Source organism: Apiotrichum porosum, assembly GCF_003942205.1.
Source record: "Apiotrichum porosum strain DSM 27194 chromosome Unknown scaffold_10, whole genome shotgun sequence".
NCBI lineage: Eukaryota > Fungi > Basidiomycota > Tremellomycetes > Trichosporonales > Trichosporonaceae > Apiotrichum > Apiotrichum porosum.
The window spans coordinates 229281-254469 of NW_021167117.1; the positions used below are offsets into that span (position 1 = coordinate 229281).

The window sequence follows — 25189 nt, forward strand, 5'->3', positions numbered from 1 at the left end:
GTGATTGGCTGTGTGAAATGGCATTGGGAGGGTCGTTCGTTGGGGTTGGTTGAATTGTTCTTGTTTGAGCCGCTTGCGTCGGATTGGGAAATGCTTTTTATTAACTTTGAATGTGGTTTACTGCCTGACAACGAGCCAACCTAGTTCGTTGACAAAGCGCTGGCGGTGAGGCTGGAGGGCATCGCGGAACCCTTGGACGAGGGGGTTGCGCGCCGTGGGGGTGGGTGGAAGGGAAATGGGAGTCGCCCATGACGAGAGAGTTGCCATGGGGGCAACTTGTTGTTCAGGCTGGGCGGGCTCACGCGCGAGCGTTTCCAGACCATCGGCCCATGAGCTAACCATACTGGCCGGGTACATGCCGCCACGGTTGTTGACTTCGTTGGAAAGACCCCCGATCCACTGACCCCAACTGTCGAGCACCGAGCGCGCCACTTCAAGGAATGGGCGGGCCGCAGGGGGCGGTCCCTCAGGAACGAGTGCGAGGATCTGGAGAATGTGCGCAGTGAGGTCGTGAAGAAGGTGGTAGATCGTGTTGGGCTCAACAGACGACCCTGCTTCGGGGGGTGTGGTGAAAAACTTGAGATACGTCGACGCCGTCTTTGTGAATTGGCCGACCTGGTCCTCGGCGCGGTTCCAGCGTCGTGTGGCGACATAGCCGTCTTGGGGCTCCCACGATCCAGTAGCCTTGCCAATCTTGCTCACGATACGTTCCAGCGTCTCGAGACAGTTTTGAAGTGGTGGCTGTGGGATGCGGCCGAGGACACGCGGGGCGAGTGACGGGTTCTCGTTGAGAAGCTCGAGAAGGATCGGCAGGTGTGACGTAGCAGGGAACGAAGCTGTGGGGTGTAAGCGAACTGTCATGGACGCCTCGTTTGTCTTACCCAGCAGGAGGCCCAGATCAGGTCCGTCCGTCGTTGCCACGGCGCCCTCGTCTTCCTTGCGCAGACGCTTGCTGGCCTTTCCCGCAATCTTGCGGCGGTGGTCGTCGATATCGTCATCCACGTCCCTCCGCTTGGAGAGAGACGGCGACCCGAGCGGTGAGGGCGACGTGGATGGCGATGCCGATGCACGACGGGACCGTTTGGCGGAGGCATGCTGCATGGGTGTTGTTGGGGCGGGTGACGAGCGCGGCGGCGGGATCCGCTTGAGAGGGGTCATTGATGGCCCAGCGGTCGATGGGGAGGCGAGCGCACCAAAACCAAAGCCCGAGACGCCACTGGGACGCACACCACCGCCAAAACCTGGCGAGTGGTAAGGCTGGCCGAAACCAAAGCCCAGCGGCGACATGGTCGCCGGGGCGCCGAAGCCGATCATGTTGGGGGGTTGCTGGGTGAGAGGGTGGGCCATTGCGGAGCAAGGTGCGAGGAGTGCGTCTCTGCGGGCGGCGAATTGGGGGGTGCGGAGGAGTTGTTTGGTGTGGGTATGTGGAGTTTACAGCAGGAGGTACAGAATGGTGCGCAGAACGCTACGGTGCCGCGCCGCAGCGCGGTGAGCGGATGGGGGGGTGGGAGAGGGAGGAGGGAGGGAGAAATGGGTGACTGGGGTGGTTTGACAGAGGATGCGAAAGAGAAGGTCTCCGTCGCCGCCAGAAGGCATATGGCGCACGGGGGGCGGAATGACGAAAGCATCAGGCGAGCGGCGGGCGGCAAGATTGATACTCAAAGAATTGCAAATAAATAACACCTCATTATTTCAACATTCCATCTTCTGAACTGTCAAGGTGGATTCTGTCAAACCGAGTTGACCTCCATACTCCTTCTCGTGACACACGAGCAACACGCTCGACAACGAAAGCATAGGGCAGCGCTATCGCTTTATCGACGCGACCTGAAAACATAAGAGACATCCGGCATCATGACGACCGTTCAGAAGGTGCGGTCCTGCCACCCCCCGATCTCGTCGTGTTCTCTGGCTGACCTTTGCCCTCTCCTTCCCGACATCGGATCTGCGCTCCTCCTGGTCTTTAAACACTGCAGATTAAGGATATCGAGGAGGAGATGGCCAAGACGCAGAAGAACAAGGCCACCGAGTGAGTCTTTAGAGCTGCCACAAACCTCGAGCTGCAAGATAGCGCTGACGCTGTATAGGTACCATCTCGGTCAGCTGAAGGGTACGTCACACTGTTGATGACGGGCATAGGCCTTCTAGCTTGGACACGGGAGAGCTGGAGGAGATACGGCATGGTCTACAGGGCCCTCTCTGTCCGCTTGCAGAGCTGAAACCGCACCGCCACTTTCACTTCCACCACCATGCCCAATCCTCCGGCCATCGTCGTGTCGTCCTCCGGTCACCGTCGTATCGTCCGACCCATGCTCACCTGTCACAGCCAAGCTTGCCAAGCTGCGTCGCGAGCTTATCACGCCCTCGGGAAGCGGTGGTGGAGGTCCCGGTATTGGTTTCGATGTGGCAAGGTGAGTTGAACGGAGGAAGTGTGGCACTTGTGCCATCCGTCCGCGTTTTTGTTTCGACACCACTTTCGGACTTCAACATCGCCCTCTGGGATGTCTTCTGAGCACACAGAGCGCTGACAGCATGCAGGACTGGCGTAGCCAGCGTAGGCTTCATCGGGTGTGCGTTAACGCGGAAGCGATGCGTTGAAAGCGATGCGTGATGCGTGCTTCTGCAAGCTACACGTCGCGTGAACCGCCTGAACGGAAAATTGAGTGCTGACGGCCACAGTCCCCTCGGTCGTGCGTACGCTCGAGAGCTGCCTCTGGATTGGGATTCTAACTTGCTACAGGGAAAGTCGACTCTCATGTCTGGCCTGACGTGAGTCCCAAGACGCTTGGTCCCCAACGCTCCGCTAATAACGTCCAGCGGCACCGTCTCCGAGGCCGCCTCGTACGAGTTCACCACCCTCACTACTGTCCCTGGTACCATGACCTACAACGGTGCCCGTCTCCAGATCCTTGACTTGCCTGGTATTATTCAAGGAGCAAAGGACGGTAAGGGTCGTGGTAAGCAGGTCATTGCTGTTGCGCGCACTTGCAACCTGATCTTTATCGTTCTCGACGTCCTCAAGCCTCTTGTCGACCTCAAGATCCTGACCGACGAACTCGAGGGCTTTGGTATCCGTTTGAACAAGCAGCCCCCTAGGATCACTGTCAAGAAGAAGGAGACTGGTGGTATCCAGATCATCAACACTGTTCCGCTCACCAAGATCGACGCCGGCGAGATCAAGGCGGTTCTTCAGGAGTACCGCATGACCTCGTGTACCGTCACTATCCACGAGCCTGACGCGACCGTCGAGGACTTTATCGATGTTGTCGAGGGCAACCGTGTTTACGTGCCTGCAGTCGTTGTCCTCAACAAGATCGACGCCATCTCGATCGAGGAGATTGACCTGCTTTACAAGATTCCCAACTCGGTCCCCATTTCGTGTAAGTCCACCACCCTTGTCCGACCTCGCCAATCGTGCTGTCGCTATGGAGGCCCACACTGACATCCTCATAGCCAAGCTGTGGCTCAACATCGACGACGAGTTGAAGGAGGTCATGTGGAAGAAGCTCGACCTCGTCCGCGTTTACACCAAGCCCAAGGGCAAGCAGCCAGACTACACTCAGCCGGTTGTTCTGCGTCGAAGCAAGTGCACTGTCAGTGCTTTCTGTGACAGTATCCACAAAGACATCAAACGTGATTTCAAGAACGCCATGGTCTACGGAACGTCCGCCAAGCACTCGCGCGGTCAGAAGGTCGGCCTTGACCATGTTCTTGAGGATGAGGAGTGAGTGACACCGTTTTATCGCCGAACAGCAGCCCGCTAACTGCTTTCCCAGCATTATCACCCTCTTCAAGAAGTAGAGAGCATCAGTCGGGAGTCTGTGGCATGCAGATATTGTATTATGGCTGTGGTGTGGCGCCGAGTGGGTGTGCTCTCGAGGGTGGGAGTGAGCAATGGTGTACGGTGGCGGGTCTTGCACCAATGGGCACTAACTCTTTGGCAATGTATCCAATCGATCACCGGCGATGTCCTTGTACAGCTTGCAGCGATCCGGTGCATGGCATGCTTGATACATGCAAGCTCGAGGCCGCGAGACTGCTTCGTTGATTGAGGGGACTGGCTGGTGTAATTTGATCCCGCTCATGCCCACTCACGCGGCTGTCTTCGCGGAACCAAACAAGCAACCCGCCTCCCGCCTGCTTGCGTTTGGACCCAACAACGCTCCTCTTCGACCTTGACATTGTTCACCGCTCAGACCGCACAAGTTAAATGGAGACACAGGGGATTGAAGCGTAAGCTTGTCAGAGATACAGATATTGAGACACACGCTCACGCATACAGGCTGGAGCCCGGGCATTCCCGGTCCTTGCGCGATTTCGAGATCGGCCGGCCCCTGGGCAAAGGTGAGTTGGGACCGCTTTCTCTGCCCCTGTGAACGGGTCTCCTGACGAGCGTCTCCCGTAGGTCACTTTGGACGAGTATACCTTGCCCGCCTTAAGACTGCATCCTCCTTTATCGTCGCGCTCAAGTGCCTCGACCGCGCAGCTGTGGAGAAGAATCCCAATGTCGAGCGACAGGTTCGAAGGGAAATTGAGATCATGATGAACTTGCGGTGAGTCAGCTAGGGGGGGATCACTTCAGTGCTCAGCTGACACCAATATTCTATCCCCAGACACCCAAACATTGTGCGCTTGTACGACTACTTTGCCGATGAGAAGAACCTCTACCTCATGCTCGAGTTTGCAGGCAAGGGCGAGCTGTTCAAGCAGTTGGCCAAGCTCGGCCGGTTTAGCGAGCGCAGGAGTGCAAAGGTGGGTATCCATGGCACCATAAAGGCTGTCGCAGTCTATCAGGATTGCTGACTCCCGCCCCAGTACACCCGCCAAGTGTCCTATGGCCTTGCGTACTTGCATTCCAAGAACGTGATCCACCGCGACCTCAAGCCTGAGAACCTGCTCATTGGGCTGAATGGCGAACTCAAGATTGCTGATTTCGGGTGGAGCGTTTACTCGCCCGAGGAGAGGTGAGGAGCAGCTAACCACTGCGGACCGCTCTTTGGCTGACAAGACATCAGCCAAAGGACGATGTGCGGTACTCTGTCCTACGTGTCCCCCGAGATGGTTCTGGGGCAGCCGCACGGCAAGGCGATTGACATATGGGCCCTAGGTGTGCTGGCATACGAGATGGTGGTGGGCGAGGAGCCGTTTGCAGCGGACACCAGAACCGGACCACGACGTGGGTAACAAGCTCCTCGGTTATTGCTCACCCCTGCAGTGGTGCACCAGCGTATATGTCGCTGCGACGTGCAGTTCCCAGACTTTGTCACTCCTGTCGCACAGAGCTTCATTACCAGCGTGAGTCGAGCTTTCGGCGGTTGCCCCGTCGCTCACTATTCAGCTGCTCCGTCTCGTACCGACCGAGCGTATGCCGCTGGAACAAGTGCCCCACCACGAATGGATTGTGGCCAACTGCGGTGCTGCATGACCGGGCACAGGTGGTTTATATTGTGTTGTAAAATCGATATGCTTAATGTGCTTTGACGACGGACACAGTGCAGGGCTTGAGGATACGACTGTTGACCCTTCAAGTCAATATCCAGGACATGCACATATTGCGTCGCGCCAACCAGACGAGGCGATTGCGGCCTCGTAACTGGACAGAGGGTGTCGCTACAGACCACCCAAAAACCAAGGGGCCGTATCGACGACTTCCAAGTTTGGAGCGGACAAGCTGTGTACGACGTGCAGTAGTCGCTGAATCACTGTGTACCTGTGTGGTGTGACTTGAAAATGCAGGCAGGGCGATTTGCCGGATCGCCGGCCCAGTCGCCTGGACTGACGAAAGGGGGCGTATAACATCTCTCCAGCACCACCGCGTTGCCCATTTTGTTCCAAAACGATGTAAGATCTGATAGCAGCAAGCACGACTAACGTGGACCCATCCCATCTATGATATGGGTGTCTCGGCAGACTAGTCCTCGGGCCGTTCTGACGGACTGGTGCGGCTGCAAGGGTGTTTATTGTGGCAATGGGTCATGCAGTAGAGTGCGTGTGAAGAGCAATGAAGCAATGGCCAGATTGTGGTATACGTGCACGTCGCATAGAGTGTGAGATGCACCGTTGCACTTGTGGATAGATCCAACGCCTGGCGTGTGTGGGAAACCAAAATGTGCAGAGGGAAGGATCGTCGCGGGCGGAGGCAGGGGTCTCACCGTGCAGAAAGTCCAGTCAACTCCACGGTCGGCCACCAATTCCACCAAACTCTTGTCAACCATCCACTCCTTCATCCCAACCATCATGTCCATCCTATGGGCCAACACGATCCTCCACCTGGTCGTCCGTGAGAGCCTCCCTGTAGTCATCGCATGGCGTCTGGGCGGCACCTGCTCTCATGTCCTCCTGCTCATCTGGTACCTCTCGCGTCTGGCAACGACGATCTGGCCGTCAACTTCGCTCACGATCTGCTCTCCTCTGTGACCGAATGGGCGATTCTCATCACTACCCGCAACCTTGTTTGGATTGTACACCGTACAGCCATCGGATTGCTCTGGCTCATCGTGGTCGGCGCCAAGGGTGTTTTCGCAGTGATCAATGCGCTCGTTTGGCTTTGGGACTGGCTTCGGCACTGGTCCTTTCGAATCGTGCTTTACATGTGCTGTCAACCGTTTGTTCTCTGGGCCAATTCAATCCACGGTCACAGCAAGTGGTGGTAAGTGCTATTGTGGGGATGAAGCTGATGTCAAGGGAACAGTTCGTGTTTCTCGGATGCCACCTGGCCATCGCCAAAGGCCTACTCGACGGTATCATTCCTACCAGCAATTTCACACAAGCTACATACGAAGGCCATATGGACCAAGGTTTCCGGGCCGTGTGGTCAAGTTTCAACTCCCAACCGCCCTGCCGCTAGAGCTCGGGGTTCCGTTTCTCATCCTCCTCGCATTCCTTTCGCACCTGATCATGGTCAGCAACTCGATCCCGTGAGTGTGCTGCTCTCTTTGTTTTCCATGGAACGGCTATGACCGCACAGTCGCCACATCGTCGTCGTCGTCGCATACCTCACGTTCGAGCTGTGGATTGTTGCCGCCGCGAATAAAGCGATAAAGCTCGATCCCGTGCTCTATGCCACTGCCCTGGAGAGAATCCCAATTGCCAATTCACCCCAGACCACGGTCACAAACCGCTGTGTGGTATGCCTCGATGCCGAGGCTGTCATGGCCGTCTTCGATTGTGGTCATCTCGCACTCTGTGGAGGTCCACGTACGTGGCGCGTCTAGATTCAGTATGGACACTCATCCCTAGGCTGCTCTGGTTACGTCACGAAAACAAAGCGTTGTCCAATCTGCCGCGGCCAAATGTAAGGAGGCTCTGATTAACGCAGGCTCGCTGACCCATAGTACCAAGCTCCAACGGATCTATCCAGTTGGAACCTGAGCGTTGCCTCAAAAATCGGGAGCTTTTTTTCGCTATTTCTCGATTAAAATCACCTCTGGTCCTTGCCAAGAACCACTTGTGCATGTGTCTGCGGAGAGTGTAGGAAGGAGTGTTAATTGAGGGAGTTGAGTATTCCTGTTGATAGAGAGCATGCAGCCGAACCCGCGTACGCTGCGTCGTAAACGAGATTCGCGACTTGCGCCCTCGAGGGCGTCATGGTGGACCGGCGTCACCTTGCCGGTTGGGCAAGCTCTTCCTTTCTCACATTCCCACATCCTCTCAGTGAGCACCATGACTCCCCTCACCCTTCTGTTCCTCGCTGCCAGCTACTTCTTCTACTCCTGGGTCCTCGTTCTGGCCCCCTTTACCCCGCTCTTCCTGTCAATCACCGTCAAAATCGCTACCACCATCGCGTACGAAACGATCCGCACAGTTGCCAACCTCTTCCTTGGCGTAGTCGGGGGCGCCGGTTTTGCGTCCACCATGACTGGCCAACTCTTGCAAACTACCCTCACCATCCTTGGAACGGTACTGGTCGCTGTAATCAAAGCGGTGTGGACCATCGCTGTCGTTCTGGTGCACGCGGGCATCCATGTTCTCATTGAGGGTCCAAAGGTCCTCATTGGCGTTGGCGCGGCCGTCAACTGTACGATGGCCATCTGCCGCGATTCAATCGTCTCCACCCTATATCACTGTTTGGGCATAGTCGACACGACGTGTGACTTTATGTTTGTCACAGTTCCAGCTGCGGGCGTTGGCCTCATGGTTAGCCCGTTCAGCGCCTGGGCACAACTGGTAGGCGACGTCAAGGGTCGAAAGTAAGTGGCAAGCCGTCGGTCACCACTGACGAACCTGCAGCGAGCAACTCCTCCTCCTCGTCTTCAACTTTGTCGTAGCCCGCAGTTTGATCAACTTCTTCTGGCCACCTAGGAGCCTTGGAACATGGCGGATTCCCAGTAAGCGGCAGTGGTTTAAGCGATCAGGCGCTTACCTTGGTCCAGCGCCCGATGGCGAATTCCAGGATCTTGAAGCCGACCCGATGCGCCTTCGTGCTGTGCTGCGACTTTGGTGGCCGTTCTTGTCCCTCACCTTGGTTCTGTTCCGCAACTTCTTGGCAAGCAATTCTTACAAGTGTGTATTGGCCCTGGACTGGATATCGCAGCTGACGCTGTCAAGATGGCACCTTGCCGTCATCGCCGTGCCACTCGTCGTGGAACGCGTCACCATGACCGCCCTCGGTATCTTTTTGGAAGTGCTGTGCGCCGTACTTCTCGAACATGCGTCTCTAAACAATCCTGTCGGGCATCTCCGGGTTACAAATGGCGTGGACACAGGTCTTGTGGGAGGCACACAGGTAAGCCTTTCCACTGCGAGTCGTCTGACTGTGCAGCGTGACCCTAACTGTTGCGTCGTTTGCCAGGACCGCGAGGCCGTCTACGCCGTCATCAACTGTGGTCATCTCGCCCTGTGTCAAGGTATGCAGCCTCCCAAAGGCCCATGAAGCTGATCGCAGGATGCGCTGCTGGCGTCAGAGAGACTAGGGTGTGCCCAATTTGCCGCGGGTACATGTAAGTACAATGGCGAGTGGTTTGAACAACGGGCTGAACCCCGTGCAGCAAGAAGCTTCAACGGATTTACCACGTCGGGGGTTAGCCTTGTGTGACGCGGCAGTGCTTTCCTCGCTCATCGTTTGGATTGCTTGCACATATAACTGTGTAGAGGCGGATGCATGTGTCACTGGAGTATCCAACCTCCAAATCAGATCCAAGCAGTAACCTGCACACCAAACCTGTTCAAATGCTTCCTCGACGCGAATCCTCCACCTGTGTGCACGACCCTTCCCTCTCCATGTGATCTTCCTCCGCCTCACAAGGTGACTCAACCCTCTCCGCACTCTTTATTACTCCACACTTCCTCATGATACTCCTCCATTTTGTCCTCCTCCTCATCTTTCACGGTCTTTCTGGGATCTGGAAGTTCCTAGTCCTGTGCTACAGTGAGTGCAGGAGTGCACCGCTGCGTCCAGCTTCCCAGCTCACCATCTGCAAGATAGGCCATGGCTCGTCGTCGCCCGCCTGGCCACCGAGTACAACCTTTGGAACTTTGACACCACCAACATTGCCTACAGCATCGTCCGTATCATCCATACGATAGTCAAAGATACCGAGCATGAGGAACGCCAAGTCCATGTTCAACCCCACCCATTCCTTTTGCAGCTGCCATCCGTCCGTGAGGCCCTCAGACTCGCGGACCTCGTAACGCTTGGCAACCGCATCGCTCAGCGTCTCACCGGGTACGGCTGGGCCGTTGTCATTGTGGTCACCCTTGATGCCTGGTTGGTCCTCAAGTACTGCATTATCGATCGTTTACCGGACACAGACGCCAGAGGGCAACGTGAGTGGCAAGGCACTGTCCCCGCAACCTGACTGCTGACATGTGCCAGGGAACTTCTACCAAAAGGCGGCCAAGGGATTCATCTTCTTGATCAACATCACGTTTTTTAGCATCAGGATCTGTGCCGCGATCTTGAAGGACGATGCCGGAATATGGTGAGTGTGCGACGGTTTGCTCAAATGGCTGACGACAAGGGAGTACCTCGCCTTCTGCCTTTGGTTCAATACCCTCCTCCTTGGGTTTGATCCCCTTTGACTGTTACAATGGCATATGCAGCCTAGGCTGTCAGGAGATGCACAGGTGGACTACGTCTCAACACTCGGATCCCCAAGGCGGCCAAGGGGGGTCTGCCTCCTCGCGTTCTCCGTGCTCCAGCGGTCAGGGGCGAGAGGTACGCGTCGATGGGTGCAGGCATACTAAGGTAGCGGCCCTCGTGCAAGGCGCTTTGCTGACTTCACTTGGCCCCAAGAGATACCCAACATACGTGCATCTCGAAAGGATCGAAGTGAGGTTTCGTCCAGGTTGAGAGGGGCTGGACCCCCTTGATGGGAGGCATATCACTGCGATGGCATCGGTGTTTCAGGTCCACTGATGTTGCGGTCACTCCCATGCAATCAGCCGTCAACCACTCGGTGTGCTCTTGTCCGCTGCTTATATCTATCCCGTGTCACCAGCGGCTATTGCTCACACCTCACAATATGCCCTTCGTGGAAACGCTCATCCGTGTGGGACAGAAACCACTAGTGTTTCGGACCATCCTCGTCCTTTGGGGCATAGCGGTGGTGACGTTGCTGGGCCTTGCCTTCAGTACGTCGTCTAACTCCCCAGTTCCAACGCTGACCTCTGCCTAGGACACCCTTTGTTATCGTTTCAATGGCTCTTCAGCAACTACCAGGGTACCGGGGTTCATTACGCTTTCCAGATCGCCGATTGCGGCATGAAGGTATTCGGTCCAACGGTTCCGGATTACACCCTCAACATTGGTCTTCACCCGTTCCTCACCGACGTGCCTTCCATTCGCGACCTCCTGGGGATTAATAGGTGGGATGGAACGGTAGTCATGGTGGTTACTGCAGCCTCTTGGATGTGCCTCTGCCGTATTTTCAATGGCCTGAAGAGCACCCATGGTCCTGGGGTGTATGAAGGTCAGTAACGCCATTGTGGACTGCGATTGATGATGTCCCAGACCAGAAACTGCCCTCTTATTGCCTGTATTGGAGGCCCATGATGGTGGAGTTCATGGCTGGGCCACTGCTGTTGGTCACTTTACTGTACACCACAGCGTATATTGGGTTCTCCCTTGTCCGGGCAGGCGCCGGGATCTGGTGAGTGTCCTATTTGGAAATGTGAGCACTGACGAACAGGGATTACCTGGCATTCTTCTTGTGGTTCCTTGGCATTCTGTGCGGATGGACTCTCCTGCGGCGAGCAAAGTTCGTCAAATATGTGAAGTGAGGCGGCGATTGTGGTAGCCGAATCCGGCACCACGTAGCGGCCAGAACCACACCGCCAGCTCGGCGGCTAGCATGAGGTAGCAAGAGCAAAGGATTCATGTCAATCATATTAGAACGCTACAGTCAGCTACTGCATTCAACTTCTGCACTCACCCATTCCCGCCAGCCATGCCCCATCGATGATAACATTGGAGCCAGTCATGTACTGGTTCTGACGATGAGCTTACGGGGTCAAGTGTCAAAGAACTTACCACAATAAGGGCAATGATGCACTGAGCATAATCGATTGCGTTGCCGACACGCTTAAGAGGGATACCATACTTCTCGCGCCAGTGCTCGTCGTCACTCTGACGGTCTCCAAAATCGGCCACTGACATGCCCTGCCACGATCAGTCAAGACCCTTCCATGCGGACTCACTGATGGGAAGTAACCAGGGGAGATGGCGTTGACGCGGATACCAAGACCGCGACGAGAAAACTCAGTCGCATGCATGAGGCTGAGGTGAATCGTGGCGGCCTTGGAAGCGTTGTAGTTGAACTGGCCACGCTGGCTGGTGCGTGTGATGCCTGACAGCGATGCAATGTTGACAATGTTTCCTGGTTCGGGGAACCCGTGGTCCGTAGCCGCAGCAAGGAGAGGGAGGAACGCGGCAGTCATAAAATGAACAGCAGTGACGTGTGTGTCATACTCGCTGCCCCACGTTCCAAACGAGTCTTCCTCCAGGAGACACTTGGAGAGGCCCTCGGCGGTCTGCGGCACGTTGTCAATCTTTGGGGCGCTAAGACACACGCCGGCATCTACGTTGCTGGTTAGCCCTGGCAGATTATCTAGACGTACTGTTGACGAGTACGTTGATAAACTTCTCCTGGGCCGAAACGGCGTCCCGAAGGGCTAATGTCAGGTTGGCTTCACGAAGCGACGCTCACCGACGATGCTCTCTTTGCTGCCCAGGTCCGCCTGTATCGCAACAATCCTGCCGTTGCCCTTACGAGGTTTGAACTTGGCAGCCTCCTCAAGCGGCTCAAGGCGTCGGCCCGTAATGTAGACTGTGCATCCATTTTCCGCGAGCGCCGTCGCTGTGACGAGCCCAAGACCCGTGCCGCCCCCCGTTACTACTGGTCAGCTCACGCAGCCCATGACTCTGTCCCCAGCTCACCGACCGCGACGCGCCCGTCAACGCTGTACAAGTTTGCGACGTCGAGGGCGTCTGAGCCGGCGATGGACTTCTGCAGTGAGAGGGATGAGCTCATGGTGTTCTGGATGGGCAAGTCGTGACGAAGGTGTGTACAGCAGCAAGATACAACCGGTGTCGGGACAGTGGAATTATAGGTGCGTCATCATCCGCCATCCCCGCTTCGGAGACAGCCGTGGTGGCCAAAGGTCCGAACTGTCCGCTCATATCCCTCCGGCACGTTCTCAATTCTCGTACCGATGGGGATGGTACATACACGCCTGATATCAGCCGCTGGAGGCCGGTGCCCACTACGGAGCAAACTCACCGCCAACTTGCTTGAAGATGAGCTGGTAGCCTCCAGGCTTGACACGAAGGGAACCTTCTCCCAGCTGTTCGCGGCGGGGGTCTATGGTGGGCGGGCGTGGCAGCCTTTTAACTATGCGGGAGTTGGGTGGCGCACTTTGTCGCGTTTCTCCACAAGCTAAAAGAGAGCGGTGCACTGCCTTCACGACGCTCTTTCCACCTTCTGCCGCCCCCTACTCGTCCATTCACGTCTCTGGGATTCGTCGTCGTCACGAATCGCTTTTCATAAACACATCACATCGGACACTGTGTACCGTTGGGCGCAGGACCAACGGCAGAAAGTACCGGAGCATTTCGCCCGCGCTCTACTATCAAACCGACCAACTAGTGACGAATGAAGGTAGTTCAGCGATTCATAATATCAGCGTATGTACAAAATGAAAAGGGTTGAGATCAGATAAGATGATTTTCGAATCAAGATGTTTCCGAACAGTTGATGTTTCTTCGAGCTGGACGGCGCTAAACGTGCTCGTGCTTCTCATCCTCGTGCTTGGACATGGATTGCTTGCCCTCGCCTGCAAGCTCGGGAGGTGTCTGGGGGCCAAGATGGGTGTGGATGTCGTGGTCGCCAAAGAGGAGACCGATCTCCTCCAGGGACTTGTTCTTGGTCTCCGGGAAGAGGAGGTAACAGACGACGGCGTTGGTGAGGTTGGTCACGACGTATACCAAGAAGTATTTCCATCCAATCGCCTTGAATGCCAAAGGCGTCTGAAAGGGGAGTCAGCCAAGTGGGACAAGGTGTGGACTCGTGTGCACTCACGACTTGGCCGATGAGAACGTTGTTGAGCCAGTTGGAGGCAGTGGAGAGGGAAGTGCCGAGTGCGCGCATGTGCATGGGGAAGATTTCCGACTGGTAGATCCAAGAGACTGGGCCGAACGACCAACTGAAGGCGATAGAGAAGAAGAATACGCCAGCAATACCAGCAATACCCGTGGAACTGTTATTGTAAGTCGTTCCGTTGCGGGCAGCACTGTCGTATGGTTGCGACGTTCCAGCTTCCCACGCCATGGCCACAGCGCACATGACGGCGCCGATGATGAGCGGCCTGCGACGGCCGAGCCTGTCCACGATGAAGGTGATGAAGACAAAGGTGCAGACGACACCCCAAGCGCCAGAGATACCAGAAATGAGGAGGAGAGTGTGGCTCTTGAAACCCATCATGGCATAGATGGTAGGACTGTGGTGTTAGCTCCATGGATCGCTACAGCACGTACCCAAAGTAGTTGTTAACGTTCACGCCCGTCCACTGGCACATTGCTTGCACAAGACATCCACAGGCCGTACGGTGAAGGTTGGGCTTGTTGCGGACGAGATCCAGGTAGGAAGTGGTGACGTTCTTTTGTTCTGAGGGCGTTAGCGATCTGTTGAAGTTACCGAGTTTCGGTCAATTCGCCGATTCGCCGATAATCCGCCGGCTCCACCTACGCTCCCGCTCGCATACGTAAACGTCGGTACTCACCCCATTCAATCTGGGCCAACATGGTCTGAATCTCCATTTCCACAGTGTCGAGGTTGGCGGCCTTGCGTCCACCGTGGAGACGGATGAGGGTTGCACGAGCCTCATCGGTGCGACCCTTGGATGCGAGCCAACGGGGTGAGTAGGGGAGCACAAACATGCCCCTCGAATGGGTGTCAGCTGACGTGCGACACCTATGGTTCCGGAACGGAGTTGTGGAGCGAAACTTACACCAGGAGGAGTGCGGCCGGGACAATTTGGATAGCCAAGGGGACGCGGAACTGCGCAGTGCTCTTGAGGTAACCACAGCCGTAACCCACCCAGTTGGCGACGAAGAATCCCCACGAGATCATCATTTGGGTCCAGCCCGAGAGCAGTCCTCTAGCGTGGGGGGGTGAGATTTCCGCCTTGCCCAGTCAGCCACATGTTCAATCAGAAGCGGCAGAACCCACCTGGTAAACGGGCACAATCATACTCAGGATGCCAATGGCGAAGCCCGCGATCACGCGTCCGACAATGAGCATCGGGTAGTTGACTGCGGCGGCCTGGAGAACACAACCGACGATCGAGACGGTGGCGCCCATCTGGATGGTGCGTTTGCGTCCAATGCGGTCGGCAGTTTGTCCAGCAATGAGAGCACCGACTGCACGTTAGCAACTGTTCATTAGGTCTAGCACCACTCACAAAACGCTCCTCCAGCGAGCACGGAGACGATGGCTCCCGTAATGCTGTCCCACTGGGAATCATACTTGCCGCCGGGGTTCATGTAGTCGGTGAACTCGGTGTACGTCGACGAGATGACACTGGAGATGATACCCGAGTCGTATCCGAACAGGAAGGATCCGGTGGCGCTGACGTGAGCAAAACTCGGGCTTCTCCATACTCACGCTCCAATTGCTGCAACATAGTTGATCAGCGCGGGCTTGGTGTGCGCCCCATCAGCAACCGTTGTCATGGTTGATCTGGCGTGTCTGCGGTTGTGTGTATGTGTGGTGTTGTAGGTGTGTTGTGTTTGGAGCTGTCGACGCGTGATGTTGTGGGCGGGGTGTCGGTGGGCATAAGCTGCAGTTATATGGGTTTCACGCGAGCATCTGGCCATGCTCCAGGCACCACAGCCGGCATTTACCTGCCTTGGGTGCGTTCGCCATTCCATCCGACGGCGGAGCAACCGGGCGGGGTTCTGGTTTGCCGTGTGTGGGTTTTGCCCATGTGCTGAGAGCAACACGGAGGGCGGTGAGACTAGCCTGCTGGGCATCCGCAGTGCGCACCAGACTCTGCATTCTCCGCACCGTCGAGCCGCAGACAATGGCTGTTGTAATACATCAGCAACGTTGTGTCTAATACCTACGTGTCCCTGTAATCATTCAATTTGAATACCATTGCCCATCCACCGCAAGGGTGTGAGAACGACACATGGGTACTTCAGAGCAACACTGGCGCACAGATCACAAGATACTTTTGCTGCGCATGCACAGGTAATTGTGGGCCCCATTGGGGCCTTGTCCTAAGAGTTGGACCTGGTGCGCAGGTCTGCCCACAACAAGCCCTCAGCAGTACAGCAGTTCGGCAGGCAAACCGAGCGGTTGAACGGTCGGCACTACAGCAGGATAGCCAAGTGATCATGTGATGGTGCCCGCCTCAGTCACTCAGTTACGGGGCGTCGGCATGCTTTATCTAGATGAGGCCCGGTAGCGCAATTCCAACGGCAACACCCAGTTACCCCGTCATTTTAGGAGTGGCAGAGGTGGGTTTGGTGGGCGTCGATGTAACAGAGACCGCCTGACGCCTGCCAACGTCTTTGCGACGCGCAGCGGGCCAATTAAACGTGGGTTACATGCCTTCTCAGATCTCTCCCCAAAGCGGCGGTAGTTCTTGCGAGAGGCTGAAACAACCGCAAGCGACAGCACTTAGCACAAGACGCGGCGGGACATGCTCCCGTTGCACAGACCAACGTGGCTGAACGGCTGTAGCTCTTGAACGAGACTGCCGAGAAGTCGCCAGACAACGGCGAGTACGCGAGTGACATAATTTAGACAGCCCGGGCATGATCCCCATTCACGAGCTGCACATCCACGATCCACGATCCACGAACTGCACAAACCAAATTCGAAAGGCGAATGTGTTGGCAGTGGTCATGGAGATGGTCCGCACGGAGGACCCGCAATGCGAGAAGATCAAAAGATCGATGCATGGAGAGCAGTAAAAGCAACATCTAAAACGTCATGGAGGAGCTGATAGGACGAACTGTGCGGCGCCGTGCATGTCAGAGCCATCTCCGCACAATATTGCCGCATCAACAACAGTTGCGACGGGCAAATGGCCAAATGGATTGTGCACACATCCCGCATTCTTCACATTCGTGTTGTGGCGTCCGTTGTTCAGAGCAATCGTTGTTCACAGCAATATGGTATTTCCATGGGGTTGGAACTGTGAGCCGCTGCTTCCCGCTCCCCCAACACAGGGGAGGTTACAAGGGGATGGGAACGTCCATTAGTCGGTGTCCATGATCGATTGAGAGCTGGCTGATCAAAAGCACGTGTCGTGCGGGTTCACTATCGGCACCACTGACCGGCATAGTTTGAGCACTGTCACAAGATCAGGAGGTGGTGTAAATGCCTTGTGGTCATGTAGATCCGATATTCCGCCGCACACCAGACACGGGCGGCTGGCGGAGCCTTGGCGTGACCGTCTCAAAGTTCCCTTGCCACATCGTCCTACTGGCTCACCAGTCCTTTCAACACACTCATTGCGAGGCCTGGGGCACACTCACTGCAAGGCTTGGGGCACAATGCGGAGTGTCGATTATTCATGGCCCACCCACACATGGTATCAGTCTTGCTCAGTACCCTTGCCAGGTCGCGGTCACCGCCTTTCACCCTTCGTGCTGTCGGTCTCAGACTGATTCTACAAGTTGCATCGTGAAAGGGATAATTTACACAACAAAGACACCGGCAGCACCCATGCTGTTCTCGTTAGCTCGCTAGTTTCAAACATGTCCTAACGGTACTTACCCCGAACCAATGCACATGCTGGTGACAAGGATCTGCTTGTCCTGGGATCCCGACTCGGCCTTGCGACGGAGGATCTCCGAGACACCAGTGGCGACCTGGCGGACACCAGTAGCGCCAAGAGGGTGGCCAAGGGCAATGGCACCGCCATTGACGTTGACCTTGTTGATGTCGAGGCCGAGCTTCTCAACACTGTAGGCGTACATGGAGCCGAAGGCCTCGTTGATCTCGTACAGGTCGACGTCCTCGGTTGTCAGGCCGGTACGCTTGAGAACAGCGCTAGGAAAGTCAGCTAGATTTCATCGAGACTATAGCCTGCTGCACTCACGGGATAGCGGCGACGGGTCCGATACCCATCACGCGGGGGGTGACACCGACAACCGACGTGGCGAGGTGAGTGGCAAGGATGGGGAGGCCAAGCTCCTCGGCCTTGGAGCGGCGCATGAGGATGGCCATGGCAGCACCGTCAGTGACCTGGGACGAGTTGGGGCCAGTCGAGCGCTCATCACCCATGCCCTTGAACGCGGGCCTGGCCGACGTCAACTTGTCGGGAGTGAGACCCTTGCGGATGCCGTCGTCCTGAGACACAGTGATAGTCTCGCGGGCCGAGTTGGGGTCGGCGGGGTCGGAGAGAACAGTGGTCTCAATGGGAATGATCTCGTTGTCAAAGCGACCGGCCTTCTGGGCGGCCTCGGCACGGTTGTGCGACAACAGACCGTACTCGTCCTGCTTGGCACGCGAGACGTCGTACTCGAGAGCGAGCATCTCAGAGGTCCAGCCCATGGGCTTGGCACAGTCGAGCGAGGGGGGGTTGTTGAGGATGGCCTCCTCCTTGAAGACGGGGGTGGGGCGGGGGCTACCGTTAGTGGTCAAATGTCTGTTTTGGCAGAAATCGCCGGTCGACTCACTTGGTGGACATGCTCTCGTAACCGACAGCAAGACCAATGTCAATGTCGCCAGCACGGACCGAGTCCGAGACGTGACGGAGGGCCATCAGACCCGAACCGCAGAGACGGTTGATGGCCTGGGCAGGAGTCTCCTCGGGGAAACCAGCGGCAAGCGATGCAGCGCGGACCTCGTAGCATGGCGAAGGAGCGTGGCAGGTACCTGCAATGTCAGCATGCTGTCGATCATGCCTCCGGCGTCATCAAACTTGTCTCGAGCAGCGGTTGTGGTGCCCCAGAAGCGATTATGTGCCCGAGTATCCGGATCATCCCGTTCGCTTCGTTGGCTGGGGTCCGCCCGGCGCCGAACTCACCGGCAATGATGTCCTGAACCTGCTCTGGCTTCACGCCGCTCTCGGCCATACCAGCCTTGAGGAACTTGTACAGCAGGCCATCGGCCGAGGTGTCACGGAAACCACCCTTCTTGGCGCGAGTGAGAGGAGTACGGCGAGCAAACTAGTTGTGTTCAGTCAGCAACCGCAGTCGAACAGGCCTCCAGGCGCAGTCGGTTTACTCACGGTGATGACAACGTCGTCGGCCTTGGGCTTGACAACCTCAGCAACACGAGCCGAGGCGTAACCGCGGGCGCCAGACCTGCTAACGTTGAATGCACGAGCAAAGAGCATGGTGGTGGAATGGAGAGTGGTGGTGAGTAACGATGTCATCCCAACATTTAGGTCGTGGTCACTTGAGTGTATGGCTTTGGGCCCCACGTCCGGACGTCGGGTGTCCCGATGCCGGGGGGCCGCGGGACTCATGGCCGGAGGCCATTTCCATCCCCATTACCCTGCGGCATCTGCGACGGCCAGGAGCCCGCAATGCGTGGGCTCATGCAGAAGTAGAGGACGCGTCCGAAACCTTCCGAGCTCGCGAGCTACCGACGCTGCTGAGAAGATGCTGATCAAGATTAGACAGAGCTCATCGCAGATGACCGAAAACCGGAAATCACGAAAAAAAAAAAAACACTTTGGCACCGATATTCAGACACTTGTACATGATGCTGATTTACAATACGAAAAGAACTCGTATGTGGAATCTGTCCAGAGCAGCTTGGTGCAGCTCTGGGACTCTTTCTCTGGGTCGTCTCTCTGCTCCTCCCCTTTTCCTGCCTCCGATGCACTACAATGCCGTTTGCTGTCAATGTGGGTTTCCGCTTAAACGGCGATCTCCTTGACGTCGGGGCCGACCTCGAAGGCAGCGCCGGTCTTGGCCTTGACCTCCGCAAGGGTGGCTCCGGGCTGCAGCTCAACGAGGGTGAGCTTGCCGGCCACGCGGTCGACCTTGAAGACGGCGAGCTCGGTGATGATCATGCTGACACAGCGCGCACCGGTGAGGGGAAGCGAGCACTCCTGGACAATCTTGGGCTTGCCGTGCTTGTCGGTGTGGTCGGTACAGATGATGACAAGAGTGTTGTCAGGCGACGAGACGAGGTCCATCGCACCGCCCATACCCTTAACGAGCTTGCCGGGAATCATAAAGTTGGCAAGGTCACCCGCGGCCGAAACCTCCATGGCACCAAGAACCGAGACGTCAACGTGTCCACCGCGGATCATGGCAAAGGACTCGGACGAGTCAAAGGTAGAGGCACCAGGGACGAGGGTAACAGTCTCCTTGCCGGCGTTGATCATGTCAGCGTCGACCATCTGGCGCGTGGGCAGGGGGCCCATGCCGAGGAGACCGTTCTCGGACTGCAGCCAGATCTGGCGGCCCTCCGGAATGTAGTCGGGAATGAGGGTGGGGATTCCGATTCCGAGGTTGACGTAGAAGCCGTCCTGGAGCTCCTTGGCGGCGCGACGGACAATGTTCTCGCGCTTGGCACGGGCCTCACCGCTGCCAAGGGCGGCGGAAGTGTCAACGCCCTCCTCGGGCTTGGTGGTCACAAACTCGATCTCGCGAGGGGTCTCGGTCTTGATAACGCGGTCGACGTAGATGCCCTGCACGTGGATCTGGTTGGGGTCGAGCGCACCGACGGGGACAATCTCCTCAGCCTGTCAAGGGGAGTCAGTTGGTTCTTTCCACTACCAACGTGTTCTCCAGAACACTCACCTCGACAATGGTGATCTTGGCGCTACGAGCCATGGCGCTCGAGAAGTTGTTGGCAGTGTAGCGGAAGATGGCGTTACCGGCCTCGTCAACCTTCCAGGCGCGGATGAGGGCAATGTCACCCTTGATCGACTCCTCGAGAATGTACTCGCGGCCACCAAAGTTGCGGGTCTCGCGGGGCTTGGGGTACTCGACCACCTCACCGTCGGCGTTGTAGCGCATGGGAATGGTACCGAACTGGACGGGGGTGTTGTAGCCGGTGGGAGTGTAAAACGCGGGGACACCGGCACCTGCGGCACGGCAGCGCTCAGCAATAGTGCCCTGGGGAGTGAGCTCGAGAGCAACCTCTCCAGTGAGGTACATCTTCTCGAGCACCTTGTTGCTACGAACAAGTCAGCCTTCGCCCCTGGCATGGTATAGTTCAGTTGACTGAGCGCGTCTGGAATCGCCATAGACAGTTCCAGGACGCTCCAATACACCCCTCTTTTCACTACAACACCTAAAAACTCACGTGCCGAGGAATGATGCGATCATCTTGCTGATCTGCTTGGTCTCAAGGAGCTTGCCGAGACCCTTCATCTCGCCCCTGACGAGCGCACCGGCGTTGTTCGAGACACCAGTGAGGTTCTTGACATCGGTACGCTTGGAGAGGGCGTTGATCAGAGTGCTGGGAACACCGCACAAGCCGAAACCGCCAGAAAGCACAATGTCACCCGACTTGACGGCCTCGACGGCGGCCTCGGCGGACGGGTACACCTTGCTGGCGTTGCGGCGGGCCGAAGCCGAGAAGGCGCGGTGGGCGACTGCGCTCGCGAACGAGAGGCGCGAGAGGGATGAGCGAGCAAGCATGTTTGGGATGGGGAGGAGGGAGAGTGGATGGAGGAGAAGTTCAGAAAGCGAACGCTGAGACGTCACTCTATGGCATCCAACACACCTCAGGTGACAGTCGGCCAGCTAGAGTGAGAAGGTGCGGACGGCACTTCCGGCGCCGGGGTCGGTCGGTCGGCGGACCCGATCTCCCGGGCTTCCAACAATCGCGTTTGGCTGGTCAGGCGATGGAGGCGACGGGGTTCGGCCTTGTCCGATCCGTGATCCGTGACCTGTCTCGTCTTGGCCAAAAAGCAGTCACCTGTTCAGACGTTCTGAGCTGCCATTTCGGAGTCATCTGTCCTCCGTATCACTCCGTGTACAGGGCTGGCTTTGACCAGTCCCGTCATGTGAGGCTTTGAGGACAGTAGAAGTTGCCGACCACGACACTCTCAATATCGAGGTTGAGGTCAAAGCTCGCAAAAGTCAGACTTGGTCAATGCAGTGCCGCCGCCGTCCATGAGAGGGAGGTCACCCAACTTGTCAAGAGAACGGACTCGATCGTTGTCAGCGGCTGTGTCTGAGGCTGGGGGATTGATTCCGGACTGGGGGTGGGCGATGTCTCGTAAACTGGGCGCGATACTAGATCGACAACCCTGAGGTGAGCGTAGCAAGTCTGACAGTGTTCAAGTATGAGAGTTCAGAGGGTTTTAGCTGGCTGACATGGGAGGCCGGGATATGTGTAGGTGTACAAGATCTTGCCGTTGCACGGTTGGTTTTCAACAGGCCGTTTTCGACAGGGCTGTTGAGGCGGTTTTTGGGGGGGGGCAACGATTTGACACATGACGACTACGCATACAGCCACAAGACTGGCAACCTATGAACACATGCAGCCTTCAAAGCTGCTCGTATGACGGGAATGCGGCAAAGAGCGTATCCCAAGAGAACCCCTCCTCCAACGGCTGACCACTGCTGCCGCTGCCTCCCGTGAGGACGTCCCATTCGTTCCGCGGGGTGGCCACTTCATGGAAGAACGCACTGCCGTGGTTTGTGAGGTTTTGTATTTCGGTGGAGAACAGGTCGCCAAAGTCGAGAATCGACGCCGCGTCCTGGTACAGCTCGGCCGTGGCATCTTTACCACCTTCTCTCGCTTTGATGCTGGCATTGGTGAGACGAACAATTTCGTTGATCAACGACTCGATGTGGGCTGCCGCAGCCAACTCGGTTGCCAGACGCTCGATCACTTCGACTGCCTGCTGGAATCGGAGTCTGTAGGTAACGAACGAATTGCCAGGGTAACGGATCAGCAGCGTTGCCAGGACGATGATCGGGGAGAAGAGGATAGTGGGTGCGTGCGCCTTGAGATAATACGCTCGACTCCAGCTGGCCTCGAACGATGCGTGATAGATTGCCTCGACGACGGAGCACGCCAATTCGCCGCAGAGGTTGCCCACGCGGTCGTCAAACTGATTCTGGATAATCTGGCTGCGACGGAGTACGAGGCGGAGGTCCCACATGAGCTACAATCAGCTTGCTATACGCCAGGCCCAAGCTCACAGTTCTGATGATTAGACGTTGTTGCTTCTGGATAGGCGTCCTATCCTCCGCGTCCAGTGCTGTACCACATTCAAACTGGATGAGCCAGTGGTTGATATCTGCGTCCAGCGCGTCAACGAGCGCTGGCCGATCTTCGGCACTTGCCGTTGGACAAGCGATCTCATCCCATGCACGACCAGTAAACTTGGCGTAGGCAGTCAAGGCCCCCAGCCAAGGCTGCAAGGTGCTGGCCGACGACGGAGGGGGAAGTGTTTGGTCTAGATAGGCGTTCTGTCAACAGTCAGCTTGCGTAGCACATTGCGGTTGGATGAAGGCGCAGCTCAGCTCACCGAGTCGATAATGCCATCTGGTTGGGACATGTTGATGTCCCTGGTGTGCATGCCGTATGGCCTTCCGGACATGAAGGATAGACGTCGGTCAAGGCAGAATGAGACGTATAGGACGCGTTGGCGCATGTGGAGACGGAACGCCGACATCTTGGTCCAGTTGGCCGCATTGTTCACACCGTGCTGGTAGCAGAGTCTCGGAGCTCGGCCAATGGCGATGTAGGCGCTGTCGAGGTTGCCGCGGTGGGAGAGAAAAAGCGACTGATCATCAGTTCAGACGTCCGACAGACCAGTGGAACCTACTTGAAGAATAACAATTTGGATACCAGTCAGATCCCCACCGGCAGCTGGGATTTGGCGGCGACCGATGAGCTCCTGCGCCTGTCGAAACCACGCGTAGCCTTCAGCTTCCTGACCCTCCGCTCCAGGTGTTCGCTTGAATATGTCAACACAGGCGTAGAGGTTGAACAATAAGGCAAGGTACGGCCCAAGCGTGAACCGCAAAGCGGGTTCGCGTTCCGCCGCACTGGGGCCAAACGCGCGTTCGTAAATGGCACTGCTGCGTTGGCGGACGCCGTTCTCATTCAGGCATGGCAGGAAAGGGTTGATCTGAGTGAAGAAGAAGTCGAGGTAGTCGTCGTGTCGAGCATGCGTGGGCAAGAAACAGAGCACTGGTCCGCATCTGACACTCAGTGTTCGTCCAGGGGGAGGCTTTAGGCGAATCGTCCAAGAATCGGAGGGTGTGCGATCCATTGGACCAGGACCAAACCCGGGAGGCTGGAACGGCCCCACATCTGGATCGGGGGAACGGTGAAAACGACGTGTGAGAGATACACCTGTAGTCTCTAGCTCATCGGCGAGGATGGCGCCCAGCCCCTCGACTGGTTGAGTCAGAGCGGTGTGGGCTGGTGGATCAGTTCTGCTGGTGCAACGATAGAGAGGTAGCAGCACTCACCCGCATACGCATCGGGCTCAGGGCTAGGCATAGTTGAATGACCAGCCCCACCCCAGCTCTCCCGTGTCGCACGATGGCGGTCCTCAAGGGAGTAAGACGACGTTTCTGGGTACGCGTTCGAAGTGGTCGGATATCCAGATCCATGACGCCTACGTTCACGCTCATCGGGAGGAGAGAACCTGATACCGGCATTCCCCAAGGCCCTACTCATCATGGCTGTGTTGTGCTCAAGGCTGTCAAGTCTGTCCAGGAGCAGCGCGATGAGGTCGGGCTGCTGACCGCTGGAGCCAGTTGCGACCTGAGACGGGCGAGGGACGGCACCGGCGTCAACGGCGGTATTGGCGGGGACGGGGACGGGATTCCTTGGACGACGGGGTTTACCGTTCGGATCCTCATCAAGCAACGAACAGTGCTCCTTGCCTCGCACACAACGTTCGCACGGGCGCTCTCCTGTGCACTAACTCGCTTAGCTACGTTCGGCGCGGACCTCTCTCAGCGGTTAGACTCACACGCAGCTTCCGTCGACGACATTGCTCACTGCACCTGTCAGCAATCAAAGATGCTTCAAGCACAGGATTCAACCAAATAGTCAGATGGGCCATAGCCTTCGCGGTGCAGGCCATGGCCCTCGGCACCATCCACGGGATGAGTCGCGGCGATCAACAGCAGCGACCTACCATGCTCGCGGCGTATATTTCATGCGCTTAGCCTGTCGCTCGCCCCCAGCCGGCTGTTCAGCGCGACTGCTAGACGGAGCCGTCGCGGGAGGGTTGCGTCTCTCATCATAGTGTGGAGATGATGCTCGTGAAGACATGTTGTTGGTTGGAGAGTGATAGTGTAATGGACGCCGGAAACTCAAGAGAGTGGTGAATCCGACGGTTCCGAATCAGCTTACGTAAGCTGATTTTCCCTGTTGTTTACAAAGTTCGTTGGACGAGATCTCCAGATCGTGATATCGGGACCCGTGGTGGAGGATACAGGCGGCTTACATGTCTACAGGACATAGGTCAGACACCCCTCGCTGCCAGGCCCTTCACAGCCCCCTCTTGGAGTGGAACGTGGACGACAGCGAGGACCTTGACACGACCAGACGCCGCAGACGTGGCATCAGGACTCGTAAGGCCCATCCAGTCGACATCAGTCGAGCAGTCACCGAGGTATCCCGGGGCGACATCTCAGAGGTCGGGCAGGATGTCCTTCTGTTGAGCTTGGAGCATGGGGATGGGCTCGGTTACGATTGTGGACGTAATGTGGATCGCATGCTGCGTGTGGGTCCAGCAATTGTGGCAACGGGCAACGCCGACATTGTGGGGCAACGCATAATCGGAATCGGAA

The 25189-nt window shown here is 56.9% G+C and overlaps 11 protein-coding genes across 11 annotated transcripts; 5 read left to right on the forward strand and 6 right to left on the reverse strand.

Annotated features, from left to right (window-relative positions):
• Positions 1-117: 117 nt before the first annotated feature.
• Positions 118-1347, reverse strand: EHS24_001213 (uncharacterized protein; the record flags this gene model as incomplete). Its single annotated transcript, XM_028617014.1, has 2 exons — positions 118-836; positions 882-1347. 2 exons carry the CDS (start codon positions 1345-1347, stop codon positions 118-120), a joined length of 1185 nt encoding a protein of 394 aa, XP_028474321.1.
• A 507-nt stretch (positions 1348-1854) lies between these two features.
• EHS24_001214 (uncharacterized protein) lies at positions 1855-3801 on the forward strand (the record flags this gene model as incomplete). Its single annotated transcript, XM_028617015.1, has 10 exons — positions 1855-1872; positions 1977-2029; positions 2088-2110; positions 2327-2411; positions 2539-2570; positions 2680-2690; positions 2741-2769; positions 2818-3380; positions 3454-3724; positions 3777-3801. The coding sequence occupies 10 exons, from the start codon at positions 1855-1857 to the stop codon at positions 3799-3801; spliced, it is 1110 nt and encodes a 369-aa protein (XP_028474322.1).
• Positions 3802-4210: 409 nt separating this feature from the next.
• IPL1_2 (spindle assembly checkpoint kinase) lies at positions 4211-5593 on the forward strand (the record flags this gene model as incomplete). Its single annotated transcript, XM_028617016.1, has 8 exons — positions 4211-4233; positions 4283-4344; positions 4406-4553; positions 4614-4752; positions 4816-4964; positions 5016-5176; positions 5258-5363; positions 5494-5593. 8 exons carry the CDS (start codon positions 4211-4213, stop codon positions 5591-5593), a joined length of 888 nt encoding a protein of 295 aa, XP_028474323.1.
• Positions 5594-6897: 1304 nt separating this feature from the next.
• EHS24_001216 (uncharacterized protein) lies at positions 6898-7474 on the forward strand (the record flags this gene model as incomplete). The annotated part of the gene is made up of 3 exons (XM_028617017.1): positions 6898-6917; positions 6968-7197; positions 7335-7474. The coding sequence occupies 3 exons, from the start codon at positions 6898-6900 to the stop codon at positions 7472-7474; spliced, it is 390 nt and encodes a 129-aa protein (XP_028474324.1).
• Positions 7475-7662: 188 nt separating this feature from the next.
• On the forward strand, positions 7663-8872 carry EHS24_001217 (uncharacterized protein; the record flags this gene model as incomplete). The annotated part of the gene is made up of 5 exons (XM_028617018.1): positions 7663-8189; positions 8230-8327; positions 8373-8502; positions 8548-8725; positions 8762-8872. The coding sequence occupies 5 exons, from the start codon at positions 7663-7665 to the stop codon at positions 8870-8872; spliced, it is 1044 nt and encodes a 347-aa protein (XP_028474325.1).
• A 416-nt stretch (positions 8873-9288) lies between these two features.
• Positions 9289-10918, forward strand: EHS24_001218 (uncharacterized protein; the record flags this gene model as incomplete). Its single annotated transcript, XM_028617019.1, has 5 exons — positions 9289-9367; positions 9421-9765; positions 9815-9920; positions 10384-10572; positions 10651-10918. 5 exons carry the CDS (start codon positions 9289-9291, stop codon positions 10916-10918), a joined length of 987 nt encoding a protein of 328 aa, XP_028474326.1.
• Positions 10919-11328: 410 nt separating this feature from the next.
• Positions 11329-12470, reverse strand: EHS24_001219 (uncharacterized protein; the record flags this gene model as incomplete). The annotated part of the gene is made up of 7 exons (XM_028617020.1): positions 11329-11336; positions 11373-11430; positions 11471-11599; positions 11638-12017; positions 12058-12111; positions 12147-12332; positions 12377-12470. The coding sequence occupies 7 exons, from the start codon at positions 12468-12470 to the stop codon at positions 11329-11331; spliced, it is 909 nt and encodes a 302-aa protein (XP_028474327.1).
• A 746-nt stretch (positions 12471-13216) lies between these two features.
• On the reverse strand, positions 13217-15169 carry EHS24_001220 (uncharacterized protein; the record flags this gene model as incomplete). The annotated part of the gene is made up of 8 exons (XM_028617021.1): positions 13217-13465; positions 13518-13935; positions 13973-14102; positions 14218-14378; positions 14446-14621; positions 14667-14857; positions 14899-15065; positions 15102-15169. The coding sequence occupies 8 exons, from the start codon at positions 15167-15169 to the stop codon at positions 13217-13219; spliced, it is 1560 nt and encodes a 519-aa protein (XP_028474328.1).
• A 1977-nt stretch (positions 15170-17146) lies between these two features.
• On the reverse strand, positions 17147-18792 carry EHS24_001221 (uncharacterized protein; the record flags this gene model as incomplete). Its single annotated transcript, XM_028617022.1, has 6 exons — positions 17147-17177; positions 17226-17501; positions 17551-18078; positions 18131-18329; positions 18481-18622; positions 18685-18792. 6 exons carry the CDS (start codon positions 18790-18792, stop codon positions 17147-17149), a joined length of 1284 nt encoding a protein of 427 aa, XP_028474329.1.
• Positions 18793-19320: 528 nt separating this feature from the next.
• On the reverse strand, positions 19321-21058 carry EHS24_001222 (uncharacterized protein; the record flags this gene model as incomplete). The annotated part of the gene is made up of 3 exons (XM_028617023.1): positions 19321-20154; positions 20213-20591; positions 20721-21058. 3 exons carry the CDS (start codon positions 21056-21058, stop codon positions 19321-19323), a joined length of 1551 nt encoding a protein of 516 aa, XP_028474330.1.
• An 854-nt stretch (positions 21059-21912) lies between these two features.
• EHS24_001223 (uncharacterized protein) lies at positions 21913-24668 on the reverse strand (the record flags this gene model as incomplete). The annotated part of the gene is made up of 7 exons (XM_028617024.1): positions 21913-22536; positions 22574-22843; positions 22903-23160; positions 23203-23804; positions 23855-24311; positions 24364-24391; positions 24532-24668. 7 exons carry the CDS (start codon positions 24666-24668, stop codon positions 21913-21915), a joined length of 2376 nt encoding a protein of 791 aa, XP_028474331.1.
• Between the last annotated feature and the right edge of the window lie 521 nt (positions 24669-25189).